General features: G+C 42.3%; 1 protein-coding gene across 3 annotated transcripts; it reads right to left on the bottom strand.

Annotated features, from left to right (window-relative positions):
- Positions 1–1144: 1144 nt before the first annotated feature.
- LOC100762783 (synaptonemal complex protein 3) lies at positions 1145–11160 on the bottom strand. Of its 3 annotated transcripts, none has more exons than XM_027434389.1 (8): positions 11026–11160; positions 9502–9644; positions 8667–8735; positions 6792–6909; positions 5504–5603; positions 3973–4071; positions 1668–1763; positions 1145–1548 (listed from the first exon to the last, which is right to left on the bottom strand). In XM_027434389.1, exons 2-8 carry the CDS (start codon positions 9611–9613, stop codon positions 1486–1488), a joined length of 657 nt encoding a protein of 218 aa, XP_027290190.1. In that variant the 5' UTR covers positions 9614–9644; positions 11026–11160; the 3' UTR covers positions 1145–1485. The 3 variants fall into 3 exon arrangements, with proteins under 3 accessions (XP_027290190.1, XP_027290191.1, XP_027290192.1); XM_027434390.2 differs by having other exon boundaries at positions 9502–9631; XM_027434391.1 differs by lacking the exon at positions 8667–8735.
- Positions 11161–11392: the final 232 nt, after the last annotated feature.

Genomic DNA, 11392 nt, shown 5'->3' with positions numbered 1-11392 from the left:
GGAGGCCTGAATATCTTACCGATTCCATATCATTAGACATTCAGTATACATACATACATACATATATAATCTCAGGCTAATTTGTCTTCACAATAAATAAAGTTTATGAATATATTTTGTGAATAGAAAAAGGTGGTCAAAGTATTATGTCAGGTTGATATTCTTCATGCAAAATAGTGAAAATAGTGATTCCTGACATTACTAAATTACACTTAGCTAAAACTAAATAAATACATAAATTTGCTCGCATTTTCCACCTGGCTGTGCTCCTCAAATTTTAAATAAAATTGGTGCTTAGGAGGTACAGACCATTTAAACATGTTCTGGAAGGAGGCTTCCATATGCGAAGAATGCAATCTGTTGTCCCACCAAAGTGTACAACCCAGTGGACTCACATACCATAGCCTTGGTGCATAGAAGAATGGCAAGAGTGCAGGGCAACAGGGCCGATCTTCTCCACACTTCCTATGGGTCTGTCTTTCCCAGTGTCTGTTACCTCCCACATTCAGGATAGCCCTTTGGCCTACACGATGTCATCCCTCATGGCAATCCTGTTTTTAGGCGAACACACACTGGAAATGATAGGGGTTAGAAGCTGTACTACCTGTGGGGTTGTCATGTAATTTGGAGGAACTCAGAAACGATCCAGTTGTGCTTGCCTAAAATGTACCACATACCCAAAAGATTTACACACACACACACACACACACACACACACCACAGAGACACTCATACACTGGAATAATACAGGATTCAATACTGTGGTAATGTATGTATCATTTGATATTGATAGTCAGAATATGTCAAGTACGAGATATTGAAAGTTGGAAATAGTAGCAAAGGTCCATACACCCACACATACTTTGCACAAAGGGGGAAGCTCCCCTGCCAGATAATTCAAAGTTTAAGAAGTAAAGTGATCCCAGAGGGGAAGCCCTCATTGACTGTGGAGGAACAAATTCCACTTGTGGAAGATGGGAGATGCTGAACACAGTCTGTTTGCAATGCTTCTTTCTACACAGCAAGACACAATGAGACAGAAACGCAGGTGTTAGCACACCTCTACATGGCATGGGACCATTTTTGTTTTAAGATGCTTGAGATGTCAGGAAGTGAGTGCAATTCAATGACTCACTCCAGGAAGTCTGAAACAATTTCATGTTTATTAAATCAAATGTTTCCAAGTAAAGATTTCCCATGGCAGGTAGATCAATATCCATAACCATATCCATATCTATATCTAGGAAATCACAGGGCAAGAGCTTTAAGTGTACATACGACCTTGTATGTCATTGACGTTCACATACAACATGCACAATACATTTGAAAAACAAAACATTGTCAGTAAAGGTTTTCTGGCACCTCACAGATGTGAACAAGGAAGTTACAATAACTTCAGTTGCAGTCTCCATGGCATCATAGACTCACACAGCTAATAGTATGATGAAATGCTATTAGGGTGTTTGAGCGTCTTTCTTCAAGGTGTTATGAGAATAGCAGGGATAGAAGAGATGATCTAACACTAGCCTTTTCTTCCTGCAGCTTTACCTGAATGAAGTTATTAAATATCTGATTAATGTTTCAGATGATACAACATATATTCTAGGAAAGAAAATATTTAACGCTTATATAATCCCACCCACCTCCATTTAAAATATTCTACTTACAGTTTCTGTAGTAAGTTTCCTCTCCAGGACGTCCATTTGTTTTCTGGCTTCCTCGATAATAGCTTTTCGGCGACAACTCTTAATAGCCTGTAGACTCTAAAACCAAAAGCCATGTTTAATTAGAAGCCACTGATGGTCATCTGTGTTCAAAACTGTGGACAGTTACACTTCAAAATCAGTATGTATTACAATACAAGGCATGGCCATTAAATATTCCAAAGTAAAAGTATACTGTATATTATATGAAAATCAAAATACCCACTAAAGGAATATGGAAATGTGAAGCTGAGTATGATACTGCTACAAGTGGAGATGCACAACTTTGTGTGATTAGGATGATTACGATCAGGATTGAATGTTCAACGCTGAATGAATTAGGATATACTATATCAAATCTTTTGCATTAAGCAGAGAGACCTGGTGATGTATGCCTGTAATTCCATCACTCCAAAGCTAGAGGCAGGAGGATCAATCACTACAGGTAGAAGAATAGCCACTACACAGTGAGTTTCAGGCCAGGTGGGGCTACATAGAGAGATACTATCTATAAACACACTGTTGTGACATATGGTATGGAAGAATTATAAAACTATTAGATGATTTCTTCTCTTCCATATTTCAGTGACTGAAGTGAATACAGAATCAGAAATGGCACAACACTTTAGCATCAGAATGGATGAGCAGCGTGTTGACCTATGCAGGTGAAAATAAAGCTTAATGACTACAGGTTAATAGAAAGATTAATATTCCAGTAGGAAAACAAGAAGAGACAGGAGCGACATGACTGTAGGGGAAACGTTATGATAAGCATAGCACAAACCATGAATGTCTGTACTCAAAGGAAGAATGGGAGTGGTTAGAAAGACGGAGGAGGAGGAGACAAGGAAGATGAAGACAAAGACAACAATAATGGAGGAGAGGGGGGATGAAGAGGAGGAGGAAAAGGAGGAGGAGGCAGCATGTAGTATTTATGATGCAGATGATGAAGGGTACTCAGGAAATGCAGCCCTGCATGAGGATGAGAGTAACAGCTACCTCAAACCTGCAGGCTGATTTTGAAAGGCTTCCCCCTGAGGACTGCAGCTTGACAGCCACTACTCAGAAGCACTTCAAATTGGCTGTTCTGAACACATGTATCCCAGTGTGTGCCAAGTATTACAAAACATGAAAAGAATTCTTTTAACTCGGTTGTTTGGGACTAAATCAATTAGCCTGGATGAAGACAACAGGAACACGAGGCATTTAACATCAACCCGGAAAAAAGAATTTGAGTATACAACAATTAATTAATTATGGAGTAACTATATACATGTACATGGCCAAGTTCAATGTGTCAGAGAAGAATTTGATAAGATGCACTTAAAACAATAGATAATTCTCAATTCATTAACTGTTCATCTTCACTTACTGTTTTGCTCCATCATGCTTATGGGCTTTGTCTTTCCATTCTAAGTATCCACATACAGCAATATACACACAGTTCAATAATGCAATAAAACAAAGGGACTCAAGAAACAAAGGATGTGTAGACTTCCTACACTGAATTTGTCACTGTTCAAGGGGAAATCAGATTGTGGGAGAATGCCATGATATAAAAAGCAGTACTTCACCCAAACAATAACTATGGCACTGGGTAAAGTTACCAATGCACCAACTGCTGTTTTGAAGGTGTTGTAATTTAAGAAAAGCAGCACTCACTGGAAGGAAAGATGCCATGAGACAGGGTTCAAGTAGAAGGGCTTCTTATTAGGGAAGGGGATCATAAAAAGGGGAGGGGGAGACTGGTCTCTGGAGATGGGAGCAGCAGGACAGAGGAGAGAGGAAAGAGAAGGAGAGAGAGAGGGAGAGAAAGAAAGAGAGAAAGAAAGAGAGAGAAAGAGAGAAAAGAAAAAAGAGAGACAGAGAAAGAAAGGAGAGAGATACAGGAGGCGGGAGGGAGGGAGGGAGGGAGTAGGGAGGGAGAGAGGGAAGGAGGATAGCAGGTGGGCAGGGCTCTGTTAAAAGGGAACATAGTGAATGTGCACAGGAGGTGCTCTAAGTGGCTGCAGCTGAGAGCATATCCTGTCAGAAGCCCAGGGTCAGGCCAGTACAGATGCCTGAAAACTAACAGAAGGAGTTGAATGAATAATGAATCCTGAAAGCAGAAGCTTATTTAGTAGTTAGATTTACCTCACATGGCAGCACTGTGAGAAAATGAGTGAACTTTACAGGCATGAGCCCCAGATATTGAACCCCAGTATGGAAAGAAAGCCAGTATTTTGATTTCCCCCATGAACGGGGTATTTTGTAGGAAAGTCCAACAGACCTTCAAGTGTCGATTACATAGCTCTTTAAATTCTTCTATTTTCTCCTTATGAATAACTTGAAATTGTTGAAAAAGCTTTTGTTGCTCCTCAAGTATATTCTATAAATATAAAAAGACATAAAAAACATTTCATGAAAAATGAAGACCTTGGCAAAAATAATTCAATATTTCATTTAAATGCTATAATTTAAAACAAGTATTTTTGACATTCATTTGACTTAACAGGATTATTCTCTTAACAGTATTCAAAACATTTTCATTAGTTCCTAAAGATTTGAAAAGCCACCCATTAGAGGCCTCCATAGCTGGTGAATGGTGAACTCTGTATTTTACAGAAATTAGCCTGAGATGTCCTCCTCATCTGTCACTCCCTTACAAAGGAACCCACTCCATTTTGTCCTTCCCAGTAAGAGTAGAGCCCCCAGTGTCATGCTTAACAGGGAAGGATTCTGTAAGAGTTACTTCAGATACCGTCCTGGACCAATATAAGAACACACACCCGAATACTTTTATCTGTTCTGTGAGATAGGGACTTTAAGTATCTCTCCTTGCACTCCTAGGAATCTGAGGCATAGAGGTAAATTTAGCCTGACTAGAGAGTGACTGAACTGTGACTGCATTCCAACTGGTGAGATTGCAGAGGCCATGCTCCTGACCACTGGACTGGACAGCATCTTCGTCTCCCTCCGTTATTCCAGCCTCTGCTTCCCCACTTTTGGAAGGCAGAATCTTCAGGAGGGCAGCTCCATTCTCCACCAGGAAGGAAGGCCCCTCAAAGATGGCACTGTCCCGTCTCCAGTACTTGTCCCCCAAACCTCATTCAAATCCCCAGGATAAAGGGGAGTCAGTCATCACATGTCCACCATGGCATGAAGCCTTACCTTCGTCTCCTCTGGGAGTGGGCTGGTCTGAACTCAGAGCAGTGAAAGCCAAGCCTCCACCTGCTCTGCCACAGGCACACTGACTGCTCTCACTCTGTATCTCTGCTGATCACTGTGTCAGAAGGATCTGTTGGGCCCCCTGCCCCTGGTGTCTGCACATCGTGGATCACGAAGGGCTCCCTCTGGGCATACAAGCCCATATCTTCTCCTGCACTCTCCAGGCAGTGCCGGCTCATCTCCCCACCCCCACCCCCACACCGGCCTCATCATGCTGGCTCCTAACCCATCACTGATCTTGTCATCTCTCTGCCTGAAGAGGAGCGTGATCCTGTGTGTGTGTGTGTGTGTGTGTGTGTGTGTGTGTGTGTGTGTGTGTGTGTGTGTGTGTGGTGGTGTGGTGTGCAGAGAGAGAGAGAGAGAGATGAGAGACGAGACAGAGAGAGAGAGAGAGAGAGAGAGAGACAGAGAGAGAGAGACAGAGAGAGACAGAGAGAGAGAGAGAGATAGCCAGTCTCTCCTCACCACATGAACCACCCTCCTGTCTCCCTAAGCTCTTGTCCTGTCCCTTCCCTCCAGACTTGCTGCAGGAAGTCCTGCTACTTTCTGATGCTGACACAATGGATTCCTTCAAAGCTAAGCCTGATACTCACAGAGAGATTTTCTGCATGCTTCTTGACTTGGTCTACATCTATATTCCACATCACAACCAAAGTCAAAAACTGATGAGAATATTCCTTATACATCTCCTGCCTGTAAAAGATAACAGTGAACACTGTGATATTGCATTACAATACATATATTCAGAGCACAGCTGTCTTGCCCTCACTAACACTATCGATGGAGGACGGGGAAACGACAACTAAAATATTCTGGCAGGAAAAGGAAGCTGATGTGGATTATTTTGCCTTACACTAACGTATTTGTTCTCCCTGACTGAGAGAGCAGTCACATTACAGCCCTCAGCGCCAGAAAACTCAGGAAGAACTGTCGTTTTAATAACATGCCACACGTATTTATTCGTCTGTCTGACAAGCACGACTTCTGGTTAGTTTCCTCTTTCTGAAGAACAGATCCAATGGGCATGCACATCCACTACCGTCAGAGAATTCTATGGAGACCTACCCACTCTTCCTCATTGTGCCAGGGAGGATTTCATATATTTGTAATTTACCTTGCTCCAAAATTTTATACATTATTCTCCTAAAAGATTCAGAAGCAAGTTATGGACAGCAGAAAAATTATGACTTTTTAATTCAGTCAGTTTTTTACTGATGCTTTAGCTTAATATATGCCTTTTTCTGTCAGTCATTATCCTAGGCACTAGAAATATAAAATGAAATGTCTACTCCTCTTGCTCATGATATTTCCAAAAGTATAACTATTGCTATTCAAATATTAATGTAACATAATGATGAAAGAAATAAGACTAGACCTGCATTAACTAAAATAGGTTCCACATAATACCTGTTGCTTGTGATAACTGTAGAGACACGTGCCCACAAAATTTCTATGTTCCATTCATTTTGGGAAAACACACAATAAAACAGACTTCCTTATTGACCAAAAAAAGATTTATCTTTTCCCCCATATGAGTATGTGCTATATATGGAAAGTATTTTGAGATATTTAGCAATAATCCACCCATCACATTCATGGGACGTATGCAAATTCTTTATGGTGAATAGATTCAAATACATTAAATTGACAAGACAAAAAGATTATCTCTACTGACAGCTTAGGAATACAGCTGACTCTGGTTTTAATGTGAGGGTGTAGGCTGAAATGTGTTATTTTCCATAGCAAACCTAAGGCACATGAAGTTTTCATTAGAGGTTTCGACAAACAGAAAATGCCAGCTAGTCCTTAGCAAATGGTTTATTCATGAGTACCAAGAAATGTGCAAAGGTTGTACAAAGTGTCAAAACAGGAGAGTCTTACCTTCGCTCATGCTGGAGCTTCAGGAAGTGGTTAATTCTCTGCTCGACGTTGTAGATAGTATTGCTGACACTGAGCACATACCTCTTCCTCCTTCCATGAAGAGGTTTCTTACTAGGCCCTGAAATGAAAATCCTTATAAACATTTATTGTTAATAAGGTAAGCACTACTGCACTACTGTTAGAAAGATCCCGGGTACCAACATACAGCTATCCTTCTAAAAATCAAGAGTACTCCACTCCTTCCTGTTAATGGAAATTTATAGCAGCTACCACCTTAATTTGAAAATTGATACTTGTACTTTAGATGTAAAACACAGCTAAAGAGATTTACCAAAACTTACGAAAAGATTTTCAGAAGTATTCTTTAATTTCTCTGTAAGAAGTCATTTAAAGTCTAAATTTAATCAATATATAAAGTATCCTCCGGTTCAAATACACATTAAGAGGAACTGTTGGGCTGCCTTATGCAAAGTGTAAGAGTATTCTATTTACAAAGTCTCCAAAGGTTCAGAGATTATTGCATGGCAAGATGAAAATACTGTATTTAATGTAGGTGTCTAGGGTTTTAGACAAATATAAAAGAAACATAGACATTTTGAACAGTGTAAAGAACAAACTAAAGTGGCTTATGGACAATTCTATTCAAGTACTGAGGATGGAAACCAGGGCCTTGAGCATGCTAGGCAAGTGCTTTCTCACTAAGCTAAAACCCTACCACAGTTCCTGAACAATTTCTAAACAGAGGTCTATCAAACCAAAAACTCTAAAGTGCTTCTGAGTTTGACTTTTAACACAGATCATCTGGCTAATGTGTGACACTGCAACTCAGAACCAGATTTATTCTGATTCTACGGTGCCCACATGCTAATGTTGACTAACTCTCCATTGTGTGTGCTATGTTTACAATGTAAACAGTAGTGAGTGTGCTGTTTCATAGCTGTTGGTACTCACTGTCCCACCACACAAAAAAGACATGAGATAAGCACTCACTATGGCTGAAATTAAAAAGCATAATCCAATATTAAAAACAGATATATCACTTATCCATAACAAAATCTGGAACATAGGTAATTTCATCCACTTTTCTAAGATTCTGCAGTATATAAGCTTTTATTTTTTTTAAATATCATTTTTGGCCATGGTGATGCATGCCTTTAATTTAAGCCAGCACTTACAGGGCAGAAGCAGATGGATCTCCGTGAATCAGAGCACAGCCTAGTCTACATAACTGACTTACAAGCCAGCCAGGGCTACATGGTGAGACCTAGTCTCAAAAACCAAATTAGCCGAGCATTGGTGGCACAAGCCTTTAATCCCAGCACTTGGGAGGCAGAGGCAGGTGGATCTCTGTGAGTTCGAGACCAGCCTGGTCTACAAGAGCTAGTTCCAGGACAGCCTCCAAAGCCACAGAGAAATCCTGTCTCGGGGAGAAAAAAAAAAACAAACAAACAAATTAACTAATACCAACATCTGTAAGCACAGTACTCCTCACTTCATATCCACAATGAAAATCTCTAAAGTGAATTAATAAATACCATTGTGATGTGGAATGTATGAAAATAAGGCATGAGACACACTTCCATTCCCTGCTGATGACTACTTCTTGGCATTGAAGCATGCTACTTTCAAACAATTTCTAAAGCTAATAATGTCTCCTAAAGATAGACCAGGATACCCCCCCACACACACCATTTTCTATGTTTTTGCCCTGGAGGAAAGCTTACTGGCTTTGAATTCAACACAGGTAAAACACTATGTTTCTGGTGGGTAGCAATGTCCTCTGCCCCAAGGTTTACATAGAATATATGTTACAAGAGCAGAAGCTGACTATTCTGAAGTACATTATCAACAGCAAAAATTTCTTTAACATATCACCTGGCTTTGCTCCACCTGTTTTGTGGGAAGAACTGTTTTCCCCACTGGTTTCAAGGGCTGGGATGCTTCCTACATTGAAAAAAAAGACATAATTTTCAAGTTATTATGCCATTTTGATCATCCTACATGAAAAAATACCTTCTCTAGGGGGCTTCTCTGGATATATGGCATCAAAGGTTTTTAGAACACACATAAATTGAATTATGTCTGTGTAGATGAGATACAATTGAGGAGACCCTGGGGGCATTTATGTACAAGGACCTGCAAGTTCAAATCATTGTAAACCGTGTCCTTTGTTTGAGACATGTTGTGTATAGCAACTAACTGCACAGGACAGGACAAGAGGATCTATGACCGTTGCAGCTCCACCATATGGTAGGAACACCAAATGAGAATTATAAGGCCCACAAACACAATCTGAAAACGGTTTTCACGTTCCCACGAAATGTCCTGTTCTCCATCTAAATGCATCAGATTATCCTTGGTGGTGGTGGGGGGGGGCAGGGCAGGAACTGTCTTGTAGGCATCCTGACATTCTCTCTCTCTCTCTCTCTCTCTCTCTCTCTCTCTCTGTGTGTGTGTGTGTGTGTGTGTGTGTGTGTGTGTGTGTGTGTGTGTGTTGACAAGATCTCATGTAGTCTAGACTGGCCTTGAAAATGAACCTTAGCTTCTGATCTTCTTGATTCCACCTCGTGGGTGCTAGTTCTAGAGGCTTGGACCACCACATCTGGACTTATACAGTTCTGGAAACTGAACCTGGAGATTCTTGCACATTAGGCAAACACTTTTCCAATTGATCTACATTCTCAGCCCTCCCCAGTACTATTTATTTCACCTCGGTTATTTTCAGGTGGGATATTTTCAGGTAGCTGCTGTAAATCATCAGATGCTAGATCAGGAGTCATCTTCGACTTCTTAGGAGATTTGCTCTTGATCTTGGGTGCCATGACTGTAGCTTCCCTGTGCTGCACAGGAACACTGAACATTGTGTGTGCAGAGACACATTAAAGATACAAGGAAGAGTTAAATGAAAACCACAAGCAAGAACGGGTTTCAGGCCGGGCGCTGGTGGTGCAGTCCTTTAATCCCACCACTTGGGAGACAGAGGCAAGCGAATCTCTGTGAGTTCAAGGCCAGCCCGGTCTACAGATCAAGTTCCAGGACAGCCTCCAAAATAACACGGAGTTGTTTTGAAACCCTGTCTTGAAAAACAAAACAAACAAGGAACGGGTATCAGGTTTCCATGGAACTGGGCCTGGTGACCTTTCCACATGTGCTGGAGGACTAGGAAGGAACAGGAAAAAGAAGATGGCCGCTGTGTCTTGTAACAACCACTGCTACCCTACACATTCCCATCCTTCCTGTGTCCAGCATAAAATGGACAGCTTCTGTCAGGTGGTGGTGGCACACGGCTTTAATCCCAGCACACAGGAGGCAGAGGCAGACAGATTTCTGTGACTTCGAGATCAGCCTGGTATACAAGAAATAGTTACAGGACAGCATCTAATGCCAAAAAGAAACCCACTCTCGAAAAACAACAACAACAAAAAAGGGGGAAGCTTCCTGTGGCCTGAGTTGTGTCACTTGTGCCAAAGAAAGAAGGGACCGGGGAAAAAAAAAAGGCACTGTCTCCTGTCCCACCGGCTCAGTCCCATCCTTCCTGTCAGTACCCAGCATAAAATGGGCGGCTTCCATTTGTGTCTGAGCAGGATGGGACCAGGAAAATAAACAAAAGAAAACAAAATGTTACTCTCTGCTGTCACCACCCCCCACACACACACACACCACACACACACACAGTCCCAGTCTTTTCCATGTCCAGGGTAAAATGGGGTGTCACTCTACCACTCAGTCGCAAACTAGTCTGTCTGCTCAGGAGAGACAAGCCAGGGTCCCATCCCACCCTGTCCTCATTAAGTATTTGGTGCTGGTGTCTGGTCTGAAAGACTAGCTCACCAAGTACTTATGCATGGAGACGAACTGTTTGAACTGTTTCTGTCTCTAGGAGGCACATTCGGGTCAGAGTCCTAATCATTCACCAAATAGACTCTCCAGGAGCACTCCAGGACACCCAGATATCCAGGAAAGCTAGCGGCAGGGCACAGGGTTGCGAATAGTACTCACTTCACCTAACACCCTTCACACAGTCCTGCCCGGTCCTCCTGGGACCTTCAGCCCTCAGGTCCCCTTCCTCAACCACCCTCAGGGGTGTTTTCCAGTCCGAGGTTCACGTGAGACTCCGGAATATTGCCTCACAAATAGACCTGGTTCCCATCTCCTCCCAATCCCCAATCTCCTCCCTCAACGGCCTTGAATCAATCTTAGCCTCTGTTCTCCACCCCCACTGCTGGAGCTTTACCGCAGGGTCCGTAAGCGCGGGTTTCGGGACTTGCGAGTCACCAGGCGCCTCACACAGTCTCCTCAGAGCCTCGTTTCTTTTTCCTCACAGTAAAATAGCCGCTACTTGGTTAGGCCCCGCCTTCCGCTGCATGAGCCTCTCTGATTGGCTGGAGCAGTGCGCATGCACACGAGGTTGGAACATAAGCCTCTCTGATTGGCTGGAACAGTGTGCATGCACGTGGGGCTGGCTTAACCCCACTGGCTCAAACCCCGCCCGGTTGGGGTTATCGGAATTATTGCTGTAGCCTTGAAGGCTTGTTGCCCATCACGTTTTAGAGTCTCAGCTTAGCAAATGATCCAAGCAAAAGGGAGAACAGACCTAGCCC

The sequence above is a fragment of the Cricetulus griseus genome, chromosome X, assembly GCF_003668045.3.
Source record: "Cricetulus griseus strain 17A/GY chromosome X, alternate assembly CriGri-PICRH-1.0, whole genome shotgun sequence".
NCBI lineage: Eukaryota > Metazoa > Chordata > Mammalia > Rodentia > Cricetidae > Cricetulus > Cricetulus griseus.
The sequence above is the reverse complement of the archived record's forward strand: the minus strand, read 5'-3'. Positions and strand labels throughout refer to the sequence as shown.